This window comes from Chamaea fasciata, unplaced genomic scaffold (genome assembly GCF_029207755.1).
Source record: "Chamaea fasciata isolate MVZ Bird 193981 ecotype frontalis unplaced genomic scaffold, bChaFas1.0.hap1 SCAF_6, whole genome shotgun sequence".
NCBI lineage: Eukaryota > Metazoa > Chordata > Aves > Passeriformes > Sylviidae > Chamaea > Chamaea fasciata.
In genome coordinates this window covers 10,483,145-10,507,468 of record NW_027094091.1, presented here as the reverse complement: position 1 = coordinate 10,507,468, position 24,324 = coordinate 10,483,145, and the positions used below count along the sequence as shown (strand labels likewise).

The 24,324-nt window shown below is 37.1% G+C and overlaps 1 protein-coding gene across 5 annotated transcripts in view; it reads left to right on the top strand.

Annotated features, from left to right (window-relative positions):
- Window positions 1-4,813: 4,813 nt before the first annotated feature.
- The window catches only part of SH3TC1 (SH3 domain and tetratricopeptide repeats 1), a 31,833-nt gene continuing 12,322 nt past the window's right edge, over window positions 4,814-24,324 (top strand). The window contains exons 1-11 of one of the 5 annotated variants that reach the window (XM_066185395.1): window positions 4,814-4,928; window positions 6,666-6,770; window positions 8,485-8,552; window positions 13,593-13,844; window positions 15,970-16,044; window positions 18,176-18,303; window positions 20,819-20,924; window positions 21,129-21,272; window positions 21,930-22,104; window positions 22,407-22,480; window positions 23,289-23,484. In XM_066185395.1, coding sequence (XP_066041492.1) covers window positions 13,637-13,844; window positions 15,970-16,044; window positions 18,176-18,303; window positions 20,819-20,924; window positions 21,129-21,272; window positions 21,930-22,104; window positions 22,407-22,480; window positions 23,289-23,484 — 1,106 coding nt within the window. In that variant the 5' untranslated portion in view covers window positions 4,814-4,928; window positions 6,666-6,770; window positions 8,485-8,552; window positions 13,593-13,636. Of the gene's footprint in view, window positions 4,929-6,665; window positions 6,771-8,335; window positions 8,431-8,484; window positions 8,553-11,686; window positions 11,740-13,592; window positions 13,845-15,969; window positions 16,045-18,175; window positions 18,304-20,818; window positions 20,925-21,128; window positions 21,273-21,929; window positions 22,105-22,406; window positions 22,481-23,288; window positions 23,485-24,324 lie in introns of those variants that run through there. The other 4 variants (XM_066185396.1, XM_066185397.1, XM_066185394.1 and 1 more) reach the window with 4 other exon arrangements.

Below are 24,324 nucleotides of genomic sequence, written 5' to 3'. Positions count from 1 at the left end.
AATAGAACAATAAGTTTGTACTAGCCATGCTATATAGTTGTTAAAACCCTTCTGAAGTTGTCCTAAATGGATATCTCATGGAAAAAAAAAAATCAGAAAAAATGGCATAAATTAGACCTGCTTTTGTAAGTCTTACTGTGCAGCTCTGTGTTTCATGCCATTAAGTTCTATTGTATAGTTCTGAAAACTAAATTTAAACTCCTAAGAATCTACAGTAATTTTTACTTTTTAACCTGAAGTCTACTTTATAGGCTGATTTTCAATCTAAGCTGCTGTCTTTTGACAGCTGTTATATCTTCTGGAAGACAAAAGAAATTTTGCAATTCACAGTAATGTATTTTGAAGTGCTTCTGTTTAAAATGAGAAATTACCCTTCAATTGCATTCTATAAATTTACAGAAATATGTCATTTTCCTATTAATTCAAAAATAGAAATTCTTTTGTTTCACAGAAGATGAAGAACCTTACCTGACATGCTTTCATGACCCCTCTTTTCCTTTTAACTGATTCTGTTTCGTGCGAAGAAAGCTCCCTAAACATTTCTGTGTTAAAAACATTTCTGCTTTTAATTTTCTGGTGTCATATACCTCTTAGGAATTCAGGGCTGGGCTATTTTGCCTGTGATACAGTCCTGTAACAAGACTTGAACTTCTCTTAACTTTATGACTAATTCCATATTGAGTTATGAGCTTTTTGACATTAAAATTACCACGTCACAGTATTACTGGTACTGGTACTGGGGCAGTTGCCAAAATAAGCCACCCTTGTGTTTGCAACCAGTGACAGCAGTTACTTCTCCACCACCTTACTCTGTTTGCTGTATTGGAATGACATTGATAGTAAATAAAATATAAGGCAAGTCCCGGAAGAGTAACAAACTGGGATCTTAAAATGAGATTCTGGGTATGGGAATAAATTGCCAGCTACTCACTGAGGCAGAAGCACATGTGTTTATAAATAATGAATTAGTGTGAAGCAGCCGTAATGAAATAATAACATGGCACTATATTAAGATGTCTGAGTTGCACTATCAAGATGTCAGTAATAACTTTTATACAAAGCTCCTCTCACACCGTGGGAAGATTATAAACACTGCATCAGCAGCTGTAACTTAGACATCCATCACCCATTACAAACCTAAATGCATCATGATCAAATATGGTCAAATAAAACTCCCAGGCAAACTTTGAAAACAGAAAGCGTGAAATAACATCAAAGGGGACAATGGCTGAGGATGAAAGAAATCTTTGTTACAGTAAGACAATCAAGGACTGTTCTTTCATGTCAGCAGTCAGCATTTGGAAAGTTGGTCAGAGCAAATAAATTTTAGTATCACAGGCTGCTGCACATGGCAGGAAGTCCAGCAGGTAATGACGAGCATCCATATAGAATTCCTACACAAGGATGACAAACTCCTAGGTTACAGAAACGAATTGGGCAGAAATACAATTGCAGAGAAAGGGTTTGGGGAAGTGCCAATACAAACCATGAATAATATAAAAGTCACTACACTTGCAAAAAACATTGGCAAAAATTTAATTTTAATTTGGGAATGGCAGATGAAGCTTGCAAGGATTTCAGTGCAATAACACACAGTCTGTATAACCACTGATACCAATACTTACGACAGCAAACATGTAAAAATGTTATGTTTTCTGTAGCAAACAAGAAGGAAAATGTGGTCCCTTTTGTTGCAGAGAGGTTAACACTTATTAAGCATATTGTGATCCCTTGCAAATGAGACTCCTTGGAAAGCCACTCTTTATGTGAAGCAACAGCTTCTCCCTTGGAGTAGATGGTATTACAATCCATTGGCCCTGAGTCAATTTAACTGTGTTTTGCAGCCCAGGCTGATGTGTGCTGATATCCCATTCTTATTCTACACTGCATAACTAACACTGTTCTTATGTTAAAAAAACCCCATACAATACAGCCTCTTGCCAGCAGAATATAAACTCTTTTGAGGTGATAAAATTCTCATGTAGCACTGTCTGTAAGTGAGGCTTTGCCTGGGAAGATGTGTGACAGTTTGCAGAAACTCTCTGCCCACTCTGGCAGTGCATATTCCTGAGACATCAGGCCCTAGAGAAATGCAGCTGTGGCTGGGACTTCTCTCTGCCTCTTCAGCTGCAACAAAGCTGTCCTGTACTATCAGTGTTGCTCTCTGGGCTTCACTAGGGGAAGGTCTCAGTCTGTGTGAAATGGCCTGGACCAAGCCTACCGAAAAGAGAACATAAAGTTTACATGGGGATTGTGGATACCATATGCACAGATGTCAACTAGAAAGAAAAGAAGGAATGGAGACATGATTTTTTTTTTCAAATGTGGTAAAAAGTGGAAAAAATATCACTGAATATTATTAATGGGCATGAAACATGCTGTGCATTTAATAGGGTGAGTCCAAAATCTTTTAATGCTTATTAATTTTTTTGTGTTTAGCTGCATGGCCCTAAACTTAGTAGGAATCTTTTTATAGCATCCCCCCACATATTCACACCTTAACACCATTATTGTCTGTGGTGGCCAGTGTATGTACAGTTGACTTAATCAATAAGTCCATAAATGAAATTGTAAGATGGTTCCAAGGCCATATTTCAGAGAGGAAGCATCTAGAGTTTTCGTGATTTTCAGATCCATATTGACAAAAGTTCCACTGTCTCAGGTTTTCCCTGATAAATAGGAAATCTTTCCTCATATTTCTCAAGACTGAGGGTTGCTCTATAACTTTTTAAAGATTTTATTTTTCTTATAAGAAATACTACCTCAAGCATACAGGGCTGGATACTTAAGCATAAAATATTGTGCCTGTAATGTTTATGAACACCTTTTAATATACTTAGTTCTGGTACCTGTGCCAAATGGTCTAAAAAGATAAATGTGAGAAGAAAGTTTTTACTAGATATTATAACTTAGATCTAGCTGCAAAAAATGGACACGTAAGCCCTTCCTTGGGTCTCAACTAGAGGGCAACAGTAATTTGGAAAAATTCCAATTATTCTGTTAGTTTTATATGAAGACAAACATTTATAATTATTAGTTGAGGTCAAAAGTATCACTAGAGGATTTTCTCTACTGTAGACATTTTGGTGGTTGGAAATGCTAATCTCAAACTATAGGAAGACAGAATTTTGAGCTACCTTGATCAAAGGGAAAATTGACACTAAACCAACTTGCACTTAGTGAATGGAATAGAGCTTATAGGATAATAAATTGAAATTTTCTGATTGCTTCTATCCTAACTGGTTTTGGTTTTCCAGATATTCCTTCAGGCACATTCTTCCACAGAGCATTAGGAAAACCAAAAGCAAACCTTCATTCCTACTGAATCTATATTGAAATATCTTTTCTCCACTTTTTGAATGCCTAAGGAAGTCAAAATCTACGTTCTCAATGCCAAAACAAGCTCAGGAGATATCTGTATTCGACATATATTCGAGCTCCTATAAATAAACTTCCATGGCCCTGCACTTTTTAGCACTAAGCAGAATCACCAAACAGATGGGTAAAATTTCAGTTCTGCAAATTAAGTGTTTCAGTGTATGGCTAAGATATGTAAGTGCTTCTTTCTTTAAAGTCTTTTTATCCATCCCAGAAGTGCTCTGGCATGCTAGTAAAGAAAGGAGTTGAATATGTATATAGAAATATAAAAATACATTTCAAATAGTACACATTTATGCAAATCCTCGGAAGGGAGAAGGAAGTGAAGCAGAACTAAATATTCATTGCTACTGCTCCTCCCCCTTCTTTTTTAAGATCAAGGAGCTGTGGCTTTCTACTCCACTCATCAGAATAAACAGTTTTAGATATACTGACATAGTTTTCTCTGCTTTAAAGGACAGCAGAAAAGCTGTGACAACCTCAGCAAGAAATCTTATTCCTGGAAAAAGCCTTTAGTGGTGCCCTTTTCTAAATGCTTAATGTGGGACTCGATGGTCTTGAACTCTCTTTCAACCTTGATGGACACGTGACCACTTGAAAAGAGTCCTCTGAAGGAAAAGAGATATCAAATCCATTTGAACAGCATAACAAATAATCTGTACTCAATATATGGTTATAATATATAATTATTTTGTCGTTACCTATAAAAAGGTTTTCTTAAGAATAAGTTCTTGTTTCCACCTGTCAGCTTCAAGCAGCTGAAAGTAGTTAACCTTTAATTAAAAAATCACTTCACCTAATTATAAAAGGAAGTACCTATTTTTCCTTTAGTTCCCCTGTAATGCTGCAAAAGGTGAGGATTTAGCCTGTTGGGAAGATTTTTGTTTTTAAAAAAAGGATATTCTGTGGGAGTTTAAGTGTAAAGTGCTTGTTTAAAATGCAGTTCCCTGCCCCGCCTCCCCCCATTTTTAATAGTTGGAGGTTTGTAGATTAACAGAATTATTATTGTTTCCATGTCAATATATATTTCCTAATTTCTGGACACTTGGCTGTTTTAGAGGCTCTATTTGCCAAGTGGTTTATTAATTCCAGTACATAACAGGAATTTAATTCCACTTGCAAGATGAAAGAAAATAGGGAAAGCTCATTTTGTATGCTGAAGCTTGTGAATGCAAGCTTTCTCAGTGTGTTTAGTTTGGGGTGATTGAGAAGTAATGTGCTTTTTATACTGCATGGAACTCCAAACTTTTTGCTTGATTTGGGGAGGCTGTTATTCCTCTGGGGCAGAAAATAAATCCTGCTCTGCCATAACATATAGAAATTAAATGATTTATCTAAGTATTAGTGATTCTGAGTGGTAAGTGATAAATGCATTTTTTACTCTGGGCTGATGAGACTTTTAGAAGTTTCTTCTTCTCTTCTGTGGGAAGGCCTATGATCCATGGCTGAGATGGAATTGTGAATCCAGTCATGACTGAATCCCTTTTTGCCTGCTGAGGTTTGAATATGGGCTTCCTTGGTTAGGAGCATGTTGGCTTTTTGGTCAGCAGGTAAGTGTTTTCCAAAGAGTAGCAGTGGTAGTTGGGGGATGCTAAACCTGGGAGGAAGCTTGGTCAGGTGTGTGCCATGGTCCTTCTTGTGCTCAGGAATAACAAACTCAGTAACATCTATTATTAGCATTTGGTAGTTGCAAGCAAACTTAGCCATTATGTAGTGGGCTGAGTAAATAGCTCAGGAACTGTGTAAGTGGTGTAACAGCTGGATGTTTTGACTCAGCATTTTCCTGCAGACTATAAGGCGACGGCATTTCCGTACAGATGGGTGGCAGTATATTTTTCTTTTCATGTTTTCTGTTTTTCCCTTCTGAACCTGGATATGGAGCTGAGATGGTGTTTTTTCAAGACGTGGGGGGAAGTAAAGCTATCTGGGTTTCAAGGAGGCAGATGCAAAGATGACGGGACACCAGAAGAAAGCACTTTAGTGAGTTCTGTATGCAGTTGCTGTGGAGAGATAACATGCTAATCAAAAGGAAACATATGGCTAAACCTATTTCTGTGGAAGTTGTGTGCAATCATAGCATGAACATAACGCAACTGATATCCATGCATGCTGATAATCTGGCTAGTTTAATATAATTGGGGAAGTTTGCTAAAATGTTTCCACTGTGAGTTAGTACTTCAAGCTGAATGTTTTTTACATCCAGGGGCTCAATTGATATTTCTTTTTGAACATTGTGATACAAATTGTATTTCTTTTTAAGTGAGTGAACCTCAATTACTAGATGAAAGAGGAACCAACAGAGACTAATTTAGCCAAGACAGCGGTCAGTATCTTGTGTTATTTCAAATTTGCCATGATAAATGTAAATAATGGAGAATGCCAGTTTCAGCAGAACATGGAACAAACAGGATCATTTTATGATTGGTAACAGCCAGGGGCATTAAGTTTGTTAAAATATATTGGACTTGGGATGAAAGAAATCAGACAAGAATTTAGTAAAATGTGTAGAAAGATCCCTTGTCACTTAAAACTGATATTTCTGTCACTTATCAGGGAATAATCCAATGACTTATGCCTCAATATTTTTATAAGTTAGAGTTAGTCCCTTTGGCAGTGGACTGTTCCTTCATAGGTATTTCCCCAGCTGTGATGGAATAGTAGTTATACTGGAAGGTATAAGTCAGCCTTAATATTAAAATGTATTGTTTTCCCTAAAACAAGCTGCTGAAGTGAAAAATAGTCAAACATGCAGTTGCAGAAGGGCAGACAAACAGGATGATGAAAAGCAATGCCTGAGAGAGACAATTAGAGGAAGTGTCTTTACCAACACCCAATGTCCTCCCTAGCCTCCTGTCAGCTTTTAATAATTCTGAAGAGATCAGGGACAACCCAACATAAACAGCATCATCAAATCTTCATGCAACTTTACCAGTTAAAGAATTGACTAAAAGAAACAACTTTGAAGCCTATTTTTAGCAAAAGGAAACCTGAAACAGGTAGCACAATTCATAGTAATTAGAATGAAGTATAAGGGATGTGATTACTAATATGGAAACCAATCTGTGCTACCTGGTTTTGTCCTGTTTCCTGCAATATACTGGTCTATGGAGTTATTTCATGAGAGCAGCTGTCAAATGAGGTTATTCACCTAGATTTTTGTAACGCAGATTAGTACTGTTCCAATAAAACAAAAGGAAGTCCAGGGCGGCCAACTTTTGATGCTGTTACCTTGAAGGTGAAAACTTTGTTTTTCTTGTTTCCACCTAAACTACATGTCCTTGTAAAAGTACTGGCTGTACTGTGATGAAATACCATGGAGCATGACTTCTGAGAAAAATCATAAAGGAAGCAGAAGATTTCTGATCTGGTTGAAGATTACAGGGAGGAGTTGGGTAAGACAACTTTTAAAGGTCCCTTCCAACCCAGACTATTTTGTGATAATACGGAAAAGGGAGCTAAGGAGCCTGGAGTTTAGTTGGTGCTATTTTTTAATGTGTTTCTTGAAGTGAGTTACATCTCTCCTAATTTCAGTACTCTAAAAGAAAAACTAGTTGTATCTTTTAAGATTTTAGTGACATACTAATCAGTGATAAATTCTACAATGATTGTGACTCAGAAATAAAAACTAAAAGATTATTATCCATTGGGAAAAATATAAGCTTAGATGACTCTTGGAGGTTTTTTCCCAAAACTACTTTGAATCATATTAAAGAATGAGGAATACCAATGAAGAACTGATGTAACAAAATGTAATCAAATACTCTCTTTAAATATGCATATAAAATAAATATGATGAAAAGACTTAGACATTTATGAAACCTGTGGAAAATTAGTCAGTAAAGTGGTGACAGAAGTGTGGTATTTCATGCTGTTGGCATAGTTACTACATAAATTAATTACTCCTGAAGTGGTATGCTTTGTGTACTGTACTATAGTGCAATATCAAATTAATTCCCTCTGGGATGGTTGGTTGGTTGTGATTTACACAATCACTTGAGTATCTTCCAACTTCATAATTTCTGGGAAGATGGAGAGTTCCCAAGCACACTGCAGGAACAGGCTGCCCGATCAGTGTGAAGTAGCGTTTATAATTCATGTTTACATGGTGTGAGGGGATGAAGTAAGGTAAATGAGAACATGATTTAGAATTAATACCTGATTTCGAATGTTTAAAAACAACTCTTAAGTGCATGTTCCTTTAGATGGACTGGCAGGAGTCATAACTAAGGTCTCAAAGGCATTTGAAGGGTCTGGTTTTGGTACTCCTGCTGGCAAGAGCTGTAGGAGGGCAGCAGTGCAGTGGGGACAGTCCATCACCTCGAACCCCACTGCTTTTGTGGGTCATTTAGGATATGGCACATGGATCAGTCTTGTTACACAGAAGACAAACTCTGTGTGCATTCCACAACAGTCTTGCTCAACTCCCCAGACTAATATTTAATGTTGCATAGTGCATGATAGGTCTGCTAAATAATACACTTCTGCAATATAAGCCTGAGCATATTGGTGTAAATTTTTTGTCTAACAATTTTTCATCAGTGTTTTTTGCATCTGTAATGATAGCAAGGAATCTTATTTTTCAGTCAAAAGCAAAGGGGTGATAAAGCCCTGTACTATATATGAAAGACAGTTTGTTACTTTTTTCTGAACAATGCTTTTTTAATGCTATGGACTGGATGTGTCCTTTGGAGCCTTTTAGCCACCAATGCAAAATGCCACAATGAGTTATTACTTTGAAAAGCTGGAGTGTGTGAATGAACCTTCCAGCACACTTGATACATTTCTGCTTTGCATAATGAACTTTAGTAGCACAACTCCATTCTCAGGAATGTTTCTTTCTTTAAAAAAAAAAAAAAGTTTTGAAATTAACAGGATTGGTTAATAGACAACTTTTTGTACTGGCCACATGCAAGCCAGGCTGTGCAATCAACAGGAAAGATAAGAAGGTCAAACAGGAAGAGCTGTGCTGGAGTCAGTTGTTAGCGGAGCTGAGGAAGGTAGGGATCTGCCTGCTCTTTACCAGCATGTTACAGCGGATCAGACCTGGAAAAGGTAGGAGAAGTCCTGTGCTCTATGTTTATGTCTCCCTCTTTTGCTCTCTTTTAGGTCCTTGCGATCTGGTATTTGACTGTGGGTTTATAGTCAGTGTGTTGGAATTGCAGCCAGTTAAAAGGGTAATTCTTGGTAGTGTTCTGTTCTTTGGTGTGTCCATAAGGAAATCACTGGAAAATATGTGTAAATGTGATCTGTCACAGTTATGAGGACCTGCTGGGATTTTCTGTGCTGCTCTGTTTCCCTCTTCTAGGCAGTGTGGTGTCAGCTGAGCTGCGACTCAGTAGCAACAGCTCCAACCTTATTCCTTTGCAGTATCTGCCACAGGCCAAATTCTGTCACATCTAGCACTCAGAATGAAGTACGGAGATTCACAGATGCCTTTTGTAGTTTTCTAACAGTGGTCTGATTTTCGTTTTAAAGCATCCCTAGAGTTTATGCTTATTCTTAAGCAGTTATGAGATTGTGGATTTTAGTCTCCAATTTTCCATATCTAAACTTGGAAATTTTGGATGTATAGTGCTTTTAGAGCTGTGTTGAGGATGGAAAATATATTTTTGTGGTACTGAGATAAAAAGAAAATTAATAAGAGAGAGGGTTAAAGCTTTTAAAGGCATCTGTTGCATCTCTGAAGCTTACTAGGGCTTTTTTGTTTGTAGAACAGCTGGGAACAATGATACCGCTTGCAACATTGTTTACTGAGAATTGCTAACTAAACTAAAGTTACTTCCGTGATAAAGAGGTCGATTTTCCATTTTTGGAATGCACTCACATTCCTAAGTTTGTTTACCTTGAATATAGATTTACTTACCTTTCTGTGGAACACGTAAAAATTGTTGCCTATACAGAATCTGATATGGATTTTTTTTCTTATATTCATGCCTGTGGCTGAATTTCATAGAGATCAAGTCTGTGATTTACTCTCTAAGGAAAAAATTTGTAATGATCTTCTTGGCTTTAAGATGTTTGTAGCCTAATACAGAAAATGTGAAATTTAATTGAAACTGGAAGGAAGGAATAAAATAACTACTCTAGTGTCAGTTTGGGAAAATGACCTCGATTAATTTAGGGCAGTATAGTTGCAAGACAGGTCTTTATTAAGTCATTAGCACATTGTCCTGAGGCTCCTGTAGGGAAGATGATAAATGAAAAAAAAAAATTGTATTGCATACAGGTTTTAGGCAACTATTATTGCCATTTTAGTATACCAGGTCCTAGTCTCAGAAATATACCTTTAGAGGAAGGGAGAGAATCTGGTTCAGTGAATGTTATTGCTTTTCTCCTACAACCCCCTTTAAATGGGAATGAATTGGCGTTCCTGTCATCCACAATACCTCTTAAAATAAGAAAAAAAAAAGGCAGGGGAGAAAAACAACCTTCAGCCGCCATGGAAAATCTCAAGCTATATGTTTTTTTTTTCTGCTTAGCTGGGCTTTGAAAACACTCAGTAAAAAGGAAGCAGCAACACACAGAAAAGCATGATGAAGGAATTATTCTATTTAACTTCCAGAAGGAAAAATAGTGTCTCATTTCCACCTGATGTTCAACAGCTGTTGGATACTGACCTTTCCTGCCTGCTGTGCCCTGAGAAGGGACAGGGAAGGTGGAGTGACCTTCTGAGCCTCACGAGCCTGGGCAGGGGTGTGGGGCAGCACACAGAGCCATTGGACACACTCCCAGTGTCCAGGGAGGACACCAGTGCACCCAGGAGCACTCAAGGTGTCCAGCATCTCCTCCTGCTGCTGCCTCGGAAACTGAGGGTCCCCTGAGCTGTGGGAAGTGCCACATCTTGACTGCATGGCTTTTATTTTGAGTAGAGGTTGGCCCTGGGTTCAGAAAAACAGGAATATCACTAAGTTTTATGGCCAACATCCTGCACCAAATAGGAATTTTTTGGTCAAGCCTCTAAGAGCATGAGAAAAATAGCTTTATCTAAATCATAAATAAAATGCTTAGTCAGTACACATAATCTACACATAAATGTAGATGACCAACTTTATATGCTGAGTGCTAGATCTTTAATCTTGAAGATGTTAGTCTTGTATTTATTGCTATTGACAAATGGTTAGTTGCTAACTTACCATTATACTTACTAGCATTATAGGTTTATGAAAAAATCTCTAATAATGAGAGTGACTCAAGCACTGCAGTTTAATATTCTCTAAAGCTTTATGTTGGATGAATGTTTTTCTCTGGTTCTGTGCCATTAAATCTGCTTTAAGTTGTGGTGGAACAGTTTAATAATTGAAAAAGCATCAGCATAAGAAATAGGATAATTATACTGTAGTTTTGCTTATGCGTCTTGGGGTACTTACATGATAGTTAAAGGCAAATAAAAATAGTACAGAGATGTAATGTAAATTTCTATGAAATCTTTGTCACTTGGGACCAAGTTTGTGTTAGATAGGATACATTTAGATGCCAGACAGACATTCAGAAGGCCTAGGTAGATGAGGGGCCTAGCTACAGGAAAGTTTACTATTTTGTTTTCAGTGTTTAGACAAAGCCACATGAACTGACATTTGGTGGTTTAGGCAAACAATAAAAATGGGAAAGGAATCCGTAGAGGGGAACTTAGCTGCTAAAAATATTTGAGATTTGAGTTTTTCTTCTGTGCATGTTGGAAGAACCTAGAGAAAACATACAAAAGGACATACCTGTTTTGCATTTCTTTCACTCATTCTGATTTTTTTCCCTTGGCTCAGGCTCCATGACTGAACCTTCTTAAACAGATTATATCCATTTTGATTTTTTCAGATGTCCTACTTGCTCTTATTGCACCAAGCTTTCTAAGTTCATTCAAGGACCTGCGTATATGTTACCCTTACCAACAGAAGGGGATGTAGAACACATGAAAAATTTCATCAGTATCTCTTCTCCAATTCAACTGAATTCTAATAATTCCAGTCAGAGTATGTTTGTTTTCCTAAATTTTGTGCAGGATGATATATTTGCTTGTCGATAGAGCTTATGGAAAAAAATGAATAATCTGAACACTGAATTTAATTTCTGGGATTAAGGGTAATCCTGATCTAAAAATAACAACTGGCTTTGGATTCATAGATCAATGCAATTTAAACAACATCCTTTGGAACTAAATTGTCATTAATACCAAAATATGTACATCTTCATCAACAGGAGATATTATTTTTACAAAATATATGCAGAAAAGTATTTAATTTCTGAGTGTGAAAATTGGAATGCATTATATATAATCCTGGTACAGTAATGAGAAGAATGGTGTTAGCTACTGCCGTTACTTCAAGGAAAAGATCAGCTATATAAATGAAAAAACACATCACTGGCAAAGTGAGTTTGGCCTTTGGCAGGCCTGTGTTTTTAATAATTTATAACTAGGTCATCAAGTCTGATAGGCAGTTTTTCAGTGTCAACCAAATATGTTAATGAAAATTTTCTTTTGTGAGAGAAGGGATAAAATATACTTTTGTTTGAGTTACCACCTGTGTTTCGTAGGTGTATATATGAATTTTTACACATAGCTTTAGATAGACAGCTGTGATGCAGCACCAAAAGCATCTTTTTTTTTTTTTGGAAAGTCAGCCTCAGTACTCTGATGGGCACTTTTGAATAAACGGCAAAATGGGACAATGAAAACATTAAAGCAAAATCCAGCCTAGATTTCTTCATACTTCATTAACTTGTGGTAGATATGGTTATGATTTAATTCTCTGAGCTGGTCACACAACCTGTAACTATACCTCATTAATTTTCTATAATTGCATAACTTGCCTCGGTCTGTACATAGTTCACTGTTTTTTCAAGAAGTGCTCATTTGGAGTAAAGGTTTCAATGACTGTAAAAGAGCAGGAAAGTTGTGCAGACAGATTCTGCCTTGTCCTGTGTACCTGCCTACCATGGCAGGCTGCTGGCAGCTGTTGTGCTGTTCACATTGGTACTTGGTTTGCTCAGGTTTAGGGACCTATGATGTGAAGCTTGGAGGGCAAGAAGTGTTGGAAGGCAGGCCTGTGAAGAAAAAAGCCAGAACCATATGATTTGGGACACCCCATTGCATGGTAAATGGAGAAATGAGACATTTCTTGACCAGACTGAAGGCAGATCATAAGTGGATACTAGGTGAACAGGCACTAGTCTGAGGCTGTCGGAGAGCCAAAGTGCATCTTTCATCTACAGTTTCAAATTTAACCAATTTCTGCTGGAAAACAAATGAGATGAAATTTCCTGGAGACCACAACCTTGGACATTTATCATGACTGTAGCTCATTAATGAGTATGACTGGGGTAAACACAGAGGAATTCAGATTGAATCCAAATGACAGGACTAAAGTAAAATCTCTCCTGTGGCTTTATGAAATCATTTAGAGACATCTGCAAGCCCACTGAGGAAAAGGGTGTAAATATCAGTGGGCATGTTCTGGCTATGTGAGTCGCATCCTTTGCGGATGCTTTGGCTGGTGGTCTGGCTGCATCTTTGTGACCCTGAAGTAGCTTGTGCCCAAGAAACGGAATTGCAGGATGCCTCGCCTCAGTGACTGGAGGGAGCAGTGAAGCTTGCAGCTCCTTGTGCTCTACTTCCATTTCTATTCCTTCTTCCTGATGGTGCCAAATAGAGTCTTGCTGCCAGACTCAGCCTTTAGCTTCAGTAGGGCTTCATTTTTCTGCTTTGCTGCAAGGTAATACTTGGATCTTTGGATGCATGTCTTCCTGCACAGCGGGTTCCTGTGGAGGATTCATTCTTCAGTTGAATTTATATAAACCTTCTTTGTTGTTTGAATTCAGCATGCAGTACTTGTTCCATTCTTGTCACCTTTAGAAAATGATGCAATTCCTCTGTTTATGTGAATGATGTTATCCCTGGGAGGCTCTGCTTTATAGCTGGCCAAGAATGAATAATTAGCAGTGGGCACAAGTACATTTCACTTCAGGCCTTGGATTGTTGCTGCTAGCCAAGCCTATTACTTTGTTCCTAAAGCAGTGATGCCACCTCATTGCAGGAGCTTTTTCTGGGATAAATGTGGGTATTACACAACAGTTCCTCTGAAAGAAGCCTATAGGAAATTCTTTAATCCATATTACAATTAAAAATAACTCCTGCAGGAGAGGGTCAGCTCTTGAATTCATCAGTGTTCATCTTTTCTGACTCTTTTTAAAAAAATAATTGATTTTTTCTTTTTCATTTGCAGGTTGTTGATAATGTTAATTGTGTCACTTTGAAGAACTTCAAATTATGGAGAGTTTGGCAGTGGCAGGTGGCTCATCTGTGCTCAACACAAACACCACTGTCCCTGCTCTGGATGGAGAGCAGGACAGGAACTTGGAGAGGGAAGAAACAGAACAGGGAATGTGCAGGTGTGACTGCAAATATGCAGGGAGCGATGCTGCCATCAGCACTCTCAGGGATGGAGTTGGGCTGGACACAATGCAAGAACAAACAGGTAAGACCTCAAACAATACATCCTGGTGCCTCTGCTCCCAACTTCTCCTTGTGCTTGAATTACTGTGTTTTTTAAATGATGCACAAGGTGAGAACTGTTATGTGTTTTTCACAGAATCACAGAACCCAGATGGGCTTTTCCTGAAATACAAGCAGCTACGTTTCCTCCGTAGAAACGCTGCATAGATTGGACTATTGAACAATCTACACTGAAATTCACTTGGGGCAGGCGGATGGATTATCCATTAGTAAGATGAGATGAAAATTATCAGAACCCAAGCGCCAGGGTACTAAAATATAGGTTCTTTTTCTAGCGCTTTTTGCTATATCAATAAGATTCAGAAGCCATGTTTCTATTTTAATTATTTTTTTAAGTTAGTTTTTCATCAGAGGTGTAAAACTACTTTCTGCAAAAACCCCCTTATATTTCAGGGTAAAATCATGCAAATCAGAAGGACCTTTTGGGTAGAGGAGTGGAGTGACATAGGTAGGTGACAGTGGCCAGGCTCTTAGTTTACAGTAGGCTCAAGAGCTTTCTTAATGTGAAAATACTTCAAACAATCATGGAAAAAAACCTATTTCATTTAAAAGTGTATGTCCTGTGACTTGCCCAATGTTTTTCTGTTCACAACTGCAATACTTCTGACATCAAAGACCAGGTACAAGCATCCCAGGGCAGTATAAAGTTGCTCTTTAGCTTTCCAAGGAGTATGCAAGACATTCCACCAAGCAGGAGTTCATATTAAGTTTTTGAACCTAATTATAGTACTTTAAATCAAGCTGTATTTATAGTAACTCTTACCCTTTTACTCAAATTTAACAGCAAAATATTATTTTAAATTAAACTGAAGAGTAATTTAAATGCTTTCTGCTAGCTTTTGCTTTTTCCTAAAAGTCACAGGAAGGGATGTCAATGTGTTGATAACTACTTTTCAAGGAAAGTTGTAGTGTTTAACTTCAAAATAATAGTGATAATAGTTCACATCACATATTAAAAACATATGCTAATTTATTGTCCTTGTCAACTATTATATGATTATCAAAATTGTAACATGTTGTCCAAGTTTTGACAACTTCTGTGTTTGTAGTTGTGACTAAAACCAATAAAAGTAAAACTACAGGTAAGTCTGGTCACAGAAGCTCTAGTGGACTTAAATTTAGAAAGTTTCCTAAATACAGTCAGCCTGACTTTACTACCAAATTTCTATTTAAAAACAAACATCATATAGTTCGTATTAAGAAAACAGATAGAACCCCAACCCCAATGCTTCTGTCCAACACCCAACCAAAACCCTACAAAACTAAAGTGTTTGAGGATTCCAATTTCTAATTTGAGTGTGTGCTAGTAATAGGCCTTAAAGACAATGTTTTTAGTGCCTACTTCTTTTCTTTGGGAGTTGGGAAAACTCTGTTTTATGTATGCTTATTTATTTGCATGTCTTTGTTCATGTAACATTCATAGATGCACTTGAGGGAAGATGCAAAAGACTTGGAAATTACCATGCCCTACTATATTACAGGGTTGTTTTTAAAAGCAGAGCTTCATAGGATAATGTCTTGGGATACATGAAAATTACCTAAGAAACTTTCTACTAAAAATGAAAGATCTATTTCTCTGAGACTTCAAATCACTTGATTTTACAGCACCCCCTCGCAAGTATTACAAACATGTGTAACAGATAATGAGAAGAGTTATTTTTCTCCATGTATTAATTGGTACAAGGCACAGCAATTTATACCACTGAAGCATCAGTGGGAGCCATTTTTAGTATAGATGAGAGGGAAGAGAGAATTAGGTCTGACCCTTGCTCCCTCCCAAATGAAAATTCTGTTTCCTGAGGACCTCTCTTTCCACCAATTCTCCATCTTGAAATTTCACATCAAAATGATGCAATAAAGATTTAACTTCCCCCTCCAGCCCAGGAGGAAAGAAATATTCTGAAGATACTTTTTGTAGGGTTTGGGAATTATGTGGCAGGAAGGGGAGAAAATAGTTATTCTCTCTTAGAAATTATCTGATGCATCAAATGCTTTGAAAGTATGGGGTATTTTGTTGGTTTTTTTAAAAGTGTGATTTATATGACTTAGGAAAGGCAAATAACCATTTCTTTCATTTATCATAATAGAGTGTTCTCCAAGTGAAAAATGCATGAATGTCAGTTCAAGGACCCTTCCCAGTCAGGCAGAGAATTTTCCAACTGGTAAGGCATTTCCCCCCCCCCCCCCATTCTATCTTTATATTATAATTCTTTTCTCATTGCTTACTTTTGATTTTTGAGACAACTATGTCAACATTTGTAATCATCATCATTATAATGTATTTTGTGGCACCTGTGAAGTGACCAACTTGTACACAAGATTTGTTTAGAATTTCTCACAAAAAATGGGAGCAACTGCTATAAAAACCAGAAATAAATTGTGTACTATATAGTACTGGTTACAAAAATGAAAAACAAGAGAAGCAAATAAAAAAGTTCATCACTTATTTTACATATGCCTTTCAATCCTTAAAATGTCTTATCTTTAAGGTTTGTGGCCTTTCCAGCTATCTATTTTTATTGTTCTTAATGCTGTATTTTCGGTGATGTGTCAATTGAGTGCAGTTCTTCAGTAAGTGAGTTCAGTAAGCTTGGCCTCTGGAGGGCTCATGGCAGGCACTGTGAACTGAGAGTCTTGAAACATTTCCCTTTTTGTGCCACCAAAACCAGCACTGAGCTGTTCCCTGCTCTCTGGCTTGACCTGACAAATCACAGCAGTGGCAGAGTCTTCCCCAGGCACATGGTTAGTTTCAAATAGTCAAATTATTTGTACTTTATGTACCTGCTTGTCTTGCTGTGTACAGAATTTGGGTTCTTTGTAACTGGAGGTATGGGTCAGGGCTCACAAAAGCAGAAGGGAAATTATAATGGGGGTTTAGATCATGTTTAATCTCATTATTGTAGGGATTTTTGAAAGAAATAGTTGTATTTCTGTTGTTTTAATTCAATGTAACAATTATTTCATTAACATTAGCTTTCTATAAAAGACTGTGTGTCTACTGTTACATATTTACCTCAGAACCAATTTGATTGTGTAAAATGAACACATACTTTTTAAGTTAGTCTTCTCTTGTGCAAGTATGTTTTATGTTTTCAGGTAAAATGAAAAGGTCAATAATTCTGCTCTAGCAGTGATCTGAACAACATTCAGAGACTCTTGTTTGTGTTCTTTCTACTAACAATTGACTATATGACCACAGCTTAAAGAGAGAGGCCTTGTAATACAGTAACACAGGTTTATATTTCTGAGCCACCCTTCTTGACCTTAAAGTAATGAGTAATTTAGATGCAAGTCATGGTAAAACTCCTGGAGACATGCATAGGATGCCCTCTGAAAACAGATCAAGATACAGCATATTAGACTAGAATGTGAAAAGCATCTATTTTACCTGATCAAAATGGGAAGCTCAAAGGAGGTGGAATAATTTAGTATGCGCAGCAGTCCCCTATTGCTGGAAGTGTGACCTATTTACATACTTTGGAATTGGAATTCTTCCTGACTGGGTATTATTGGCTTATATGTGCCCATCTGGGTGTCTGAAAACTTATTTACTGTTATTGCACTAAACTGATGAATTAATGCAGAATGAAAGCAGCTTCATCAAAGATCCTCTTTATATGAGAGAAGCTGGCTGGAGCTGTACCTTTAGCTGTAGTAAAAGCTGCTCATAAACAGATGCCAAGAGCTTGGCAATAGGTTTCTAGATGCTTTCAGATGTGCTCAGAAAATTATCTAAGTGAGCTTTTAGTTGGACCATTTAACTTGGTTGGTACTGTTCAACCAGCTTAGTTGAGAAACAGCTTTTACAATATTCGAGTTATAAAAGCCCTCTGAAGTACTGGGGATGACATGACAGCTGTAAATTTAAGATTAGTATGAAGGGTTGTAACATGCTGAACTATCTGTTGTTGTTCAGGGTTTTTTTTGGTGATGCCAGTATCTGTTTGCTTTGATTTTTGATGTGCATGGAATATTTGGAAATCTGGGCATGTTTGCAATGCCCAGAGCTGTCTAAATTGGCAAATTACCAATCTACTTGCTTTTTTCTTCCTTTTTTTCCCCTTCTCCATCCATAAATATCAGCTGTCTCTCAAAATTGCTTCGTGCTAGGCCCCTATGTATACAGGATAATAAAAATGAAAAGAAACATGCAGTGGTTCAGTGTTCTATGTGCCTGTCTCTGAAGCTGAAAAAAAAAATCTTTATGTGTATTCTATAATTTTGAGGCATTTTCTGTTTCTGAAAAGCTGATTCACAAAGCTTATAGCACTGAAAATGGGTATCCTCCTCCAGATATCTCCTTGAAGTTAACAATGGTAAAGAGAAAGAGTGGAAGTCCTGATCCCAGGCTCCAACACCAGCTCAGAGGGCAGCTCCGTCTTCTGGAAAATGACAGCAAGGAGGTGATGACTGTCTTCAGTGTAAGTCAATTGCTTGGAAATTGTTTTATTTATTTGGATAATACCCCTTGTGCTACTGAAATAGTCTGCAAGATATTTGAGTCCTATTTCCATCTACATGCTTTTGTAATTTGGGTGTCCAGTTTCCTGTGGCCTGAAAACATTTAGGGGCTTTAGAAATATTGAATTATTGAAAAAGACTGGAACATCAAATTGATGTAAAATAAATAAGCCCACCTTAATAAGTAATTGAATGAGTTTATTTTTTTAAAAAATCTGCTTTCATTTGCATCAAGGGAAATAATGGGGCTTTGATTTATTTTAATTTGCCCTTGTATTGACTCATCACTTCAGTTTCTAGACGCTTGGAGTTATTTGGAAAGCTGATTTCCGGGGAAGTTCACTGCTAAGCCAAAGAGGAAGTCTGAAGGAGAATAGCCTAAGCATTGGACTTCCTAGGGCTCAATGGCTACAACTATAAATAGCATACGATTGTTGGCCAAATTATATTACTGTCTTTAATGTTTTTGTATGCGGGAAGCCTGTCCTCTACAACCAATGAGGTTTACTTTGAATATAGGTTAGTCTCCTCCTCCTTCTTGAAAAAATAATCAGAATGATGCCACCTAACCTCTGGTGTGGGTTTTTTGTTTTTCTGGTTTTTTGGGGTTTTTTTGTTTGTTTGTTTGTTTTGTGTGTGTGTGCGTGCCTTGGGCTCCAGCCTTCTTCACTAGCAAACCAAACTGCTGAAATCTTAATTAGTTATGGTTTTGACTAATAGAGACACATGTTTCCACACCATTTTCCTTTCATGCGATGTGACCACCCCACCACCAAACTGCTGATTTTGTGGCTGTGCAAACAGTCTGTACTTCTGCTTCTCTGCTCTGGATTGTGTTTAGAGGGAGATGGAGGAAGGAAGATGGGATTGGGAGGCAAAGGAAAAGAGCAAACAAATGGACTAGATTTGTGGCCTTATTAGAAACAGACTGGAAAAGGCTTTGGAGGAAACAAGATTGATAATGTTAAGCTTCGTTAGAATGTTATTTTGATATTCAGCAGTGCATGAAGCCCCTGAGGCTGACATAATTTAGCATGTGTTGGCAATTTATTAATAGATTTCAGGCTCTTACTAATATATAATCTAGTGTAGAAAGGTACATGCAGAAGATCAAAGCAGTGATGAGACATGCCTGCTGAAGAAGCCGAGGCTGGACTTTTATATTTTAATGTGTTCAGATTGTGTGAATTGAAAATATGGATGTTAAACAAAATTAATTCAGAGATATTTAAAAATTGTGCTGTAGCAGTCATAAAATCAGTGGATCTGCTCCATCTTACTGAAATTATAGAAAAAGCTTGAGGGAAAATTTCCTCCCTGCTGCCTTGGGTTAGAATCAATTTCTTGATCAGTCCTTCAATTGTTTCAAGCTGCATTTCAGTTTTAATGGGATGGCAGCAAGGCTACAGTAGCAGTATACCTGTTAGCTTTACATTTGATTTATTCTCTGAGATAGTGATTCAGATACTTGTCTCATAAATTACACAGTTCTTTGTATTTCCCTGAAAGGCAATAGCCAGCATCACTGGGGAGACCTGTTTTTAAGCTACAAACTGGAGTGCAACCAGACTCTATATTACACCTCTCTGCCTAGAATCCATCAAAATGTGGTTTTCTTTCACTTATTTGAAGGTTTATGTACTTTTTCCTTCTAGCATTTCTGGAATAACCTAAAATCTATTATCACCACTTACAATGACCATTGCTTTTCTCTGTTGAAAGTGTAATTTAATACTATTCTAGCAATGTGAACTAGTACAGATGAGGATAAAAACATTTTACTCCATCTTTAAAAAAAGAAAATCAATACCTCAGTATATTTGTTTTAATCTAAAAAAAGTGAACTTTGAAATAATTATTCAATATCTCTTCTGGATAAACCAGGAAGCAGGTTCAAAGGTGCATCAAAGGAGCTGCATTTTTGTGTGTACAGAGCTCTGAGGGTAATATACATCAGGAGGTTGTAGAACCTAAAAATTTTCAGTGATGTAGTGAGGAATTTCAAGTTAAAAAGCCCCCAAACTAGCTCCTTTCCACTGTTTCATACTAATTTCCACACACCTGGCAAAGACATTTCCCAAGCTGTAAACCACTCTGTGCAGAGGATATTCTTGGAAAGAACTACTTCGTGCTTGCCTGAATGTATACATTTGACTATATGGCTATACATATGACTGTTCATAGACATTTCTGAACTAGACAAACCTTCAGTGTCACTCAGTGTGGTCTTTGTTTTCTCTATAAATTTTAACCTCACTGAAACGGTGAGTACAATTGCTAAGCAAGGGTCCGATTAAAATTTGGCTCTCCCTGCATGTTGTAGGTGTATGTTAAAGGACAGGTATCTCATACAGATAAAATCCTGAATTTTTTTTTAATCCTTAATGCTTAGTATTTTAGCCTAAGTGTTACCTAGTGAGAAATCGTGCTTAAATCTGGTGTAATTGTAAATGAAGTATTGTTTTTGATTTTTAGGAGCTTTCTGCCAGACTCCTGTCTATTCACAGTGATCAAGATTTAATAGTGGTGACATTTAAAACTTTTGAAGAAATATGGAAGTTTCTAACCTACCACTCACTGGGTAAAGTTGTTTCACTAGACAATAGTTCAGTATGTTAATTTGTATTCAGTTGCACACAATTTCTGGGAACTTGTTGACCACAATTTTGTGATTTATACACTGTTCGTTAAATAATAATGGAGTGGTCTCCAACTCTGAGAGGTTGTATTTTTGTGTAATACTGTAAAATGACAAAGAAAACAAACTGGATTTTCTTTTTCCTAGGTTTTATAAATCACTGCATGGAGAACTTATTCCTAGACCAGTCTTTCTGGCTATATTCCCTAGAGGAGGAAGATACAGGCATTGAAGTTTGTATAAATGAAAAATCATTAAATTTGATGTACAGAAGCCTGCTAGTACAGGAAGGTAAGTAAGACTGTACATGCTAAGGCTAGGTTCAGGGAAGCATCTTTATTTAAAATCCCCAAATGAGACATTAAGACCTATTCAAATACTTAATGAAGTTGAAGTTCAAATTTACTCAGTCCAAATGCACATTGTAAAGAGAAAAGAAAGGAACAAACACAGATTAGGTTCAGTGGGATCATGAAGGGATTGAGAAAATTCATGTGCAGCTGGTGCATAAATGGATACCAAACGGATTAGGGAGCGATGTACATTCCAACTTGCTTAATATTATTGCAGGTTCTGGACATGTGCAGGAGAAGGATTATAAAGAGTTGTCAGGCTCATGTGCTTCTCCTAAGCAGCATCACCTGCTGGTACTGCCAGAGATAGGATGACAGGATAGGTGGATGATTTGTTTCTGCAATAGGAATATGCAGAATTGCAGCAGAGGGCTCTGTGCTTCATTAAGACATCATATCTGTTTTTGGTTTTTTTCCTGAACGACACACTAGACAGAAATGTATAAATAACTGACAATCAGTAAGAAAATTCTTGACAAAGTTCAGATTTTCAATTTCTAAATGAATATTACTGATGCTCCTGAAGACAGTTTTAGGGCTTATATGGCATTAAACATTACATAAAATGACATCTGCTTGACTGCTTTTGTTTTAGGATCTTTTTTTGTTTTATATCCGGATAATACGATACAAAAGATGATGGTTACAGTCAATGAAACAACTTATTTTGAGACTGGGGCTTTTACTGAAGGTGTAACAGGTGGATCTTTGGACAGTGATGTGCCCATGTGGTCTAATGCTTCTCTGGAGCCATTGGAGCCTTTCCATCAGTAGGTACCTGACTTTACCTACCTATTACGTATGCATCTGATTCACAAATGCACATATGCTTAGAGATGTCTCTACCTGGGGCAGGGAAAAATGGTATGACTTTCTCAGTTTGGTTGGTTTTCCTGAAGTAGCAGTACTCTTATTACTAATATTAATCAAAATGTAAGTGTATCTGAAATTGAAAGGTAATTGTGGTAGGGGATACATCAGTTTTCATATGTGTTTTAAATATGACCGTTACTGTCACAACATTTAGTGAAATGTTCTATACACTAACTTCACTTTCTTTTTTGGCTTTCAGATGGTTTCTTAAAGGGTATTCTAATCCTGTTGACTTTTCATATAAAAATGAATCTAAATCCATCGGAGAAGTTGGTAAGAAATTTCAGTCAAACATCAATGTTAGAATAACCTCAAACTTACTCTATGCTTTTGCTAGAACAGACTCTAAAAAGTTCAATAAATTTTTGTCCAGTGTTTTAGTGTGGGGAAACAGCTTTCAAAATTAGTTTGCAGTAAAATTAGGGAGAGTATAAATTTGTCTAAGATTAAACTCTAAAGCCTTTCCCCTTTTCCCTCCAAAATACTACACAAGGTAGTACAGAGTAATTGAGTTGGCAATGCCTCAGAAAATACACCAATGCAATTGTGGAACTTTCACATGTATTCTTCTTTATCTCATACTGCCAGAGAAATAAAACTTATACAGATGGTTTGAGGTTAGAGAGCAAATATGGCTTCTTTTCTTCGGTGATGTCAGTTTTAATACTGTATTGACTAGTATATACCCATATTTATCCCATAGGGATTGTTTTAATTGGTTCAAAATTGGTTCAAGTTCTTTACACTGGCCCAAGTTCACAGCCCTTTGTAAGAGGGAAAGTAAGGACCTAAACCATTTCTTTTTGCTGCTCCATGATGAAATCTGATAGCATTGTGAGAATATTTTAGGCTTTGCTCTCTAACAGCTAGAAAATGAGGGTTTTATGCTATTTACAGATCTAATCATCAAACCAAACCAATGAGGTTTTGATACTTTAAATCTTGTCACAGCAGATCTTCAACTCACAGGTTCCAGAATGTCTTTCACTATATACATTCTTCTGAGTTGCTATTCTACTAAGTGTATTTCTATTGTTAAATGACTTAATCTGCAAATATTATTTATCTCCTCATTACACAGCAATGGGATCCTGCCTAGCTGTGATGAATTATGAAAGTATTGTGTCGGAAGAGCTGAGTTTCCAGGAAGGGGACCAAATTGAGATCCTTGGCTACTTTGTTGCATGCATGGAATGGTTTCTTGGAAGACATGTGTTTACTGGCCAAATAGGTTTTGTAAAGACAGATCATGTTAAACTGGACTTATCTAGAAATAAGTGAGTGATACATATTTGCATTTCATAAACAAAAAGGACCTGGTCTCCTAGTCTCAGCTTTAAAATGCTGAACGTTAAATTCAGGGTGGAGGGGAGGGTTGGTTGGGTTTTTGGGGGGGGAGGGATGTTTTTTCTTGTGTTTTGGCTTTTTTTTGTGTTTTGGAGGTTTTTGGGGTTAGTTGGTTCGTTTGGTTTTGGTGGGTTTTATTTTTTGTTATTTTATTATGAATTTTCATAGCATATACCAGTCAAAACTGGAATGGAATTGGAATATGAAGTCTGCTTAAATGTTAAAAATGTTATTAGTCTGTAGCTGAGTTTCTTCCTGGGAAAAGAGGTTGCTGGACTTATTATATTGGTTCAGTTTCTACTCTTTGGCTCACAAGATGCAAGCAGCTTTACCCTTGCAGAAGGGTCTCTTGCTGCTCTCTCAAGATCTATGTTAAAGCATCCAAGTTCTGGGTTTTTTTTAGTACCCTCAGCTATATGCCTTAACTTGCTCCTAATGGGACCTTTGCAAATAGTTGCTAATAATGCAGCCTGAAACCTCTAAAAAGGGTCTATTTCATCATGCATTGGCACCATGCAAATAGGCTGCTCTTCTTATATGCCTGAACTGTTTGCATGCTGAAACAAGGAGTTCTTAAAAGCTGCTAGCAGGTCCATTTCATATGTAACTTAAAACTTGTTTGAAAATCAATACCATAAAGTCCTTCAAGACTCATGCTTCTAATAAATGCTCTCATAACGTGCTATACAATGACACTGACATAAAGCTTTCTCTGATATGGCAGAAACTGTTTGCTGAAAGCATAGTTACTATCAATTGATATGCATATT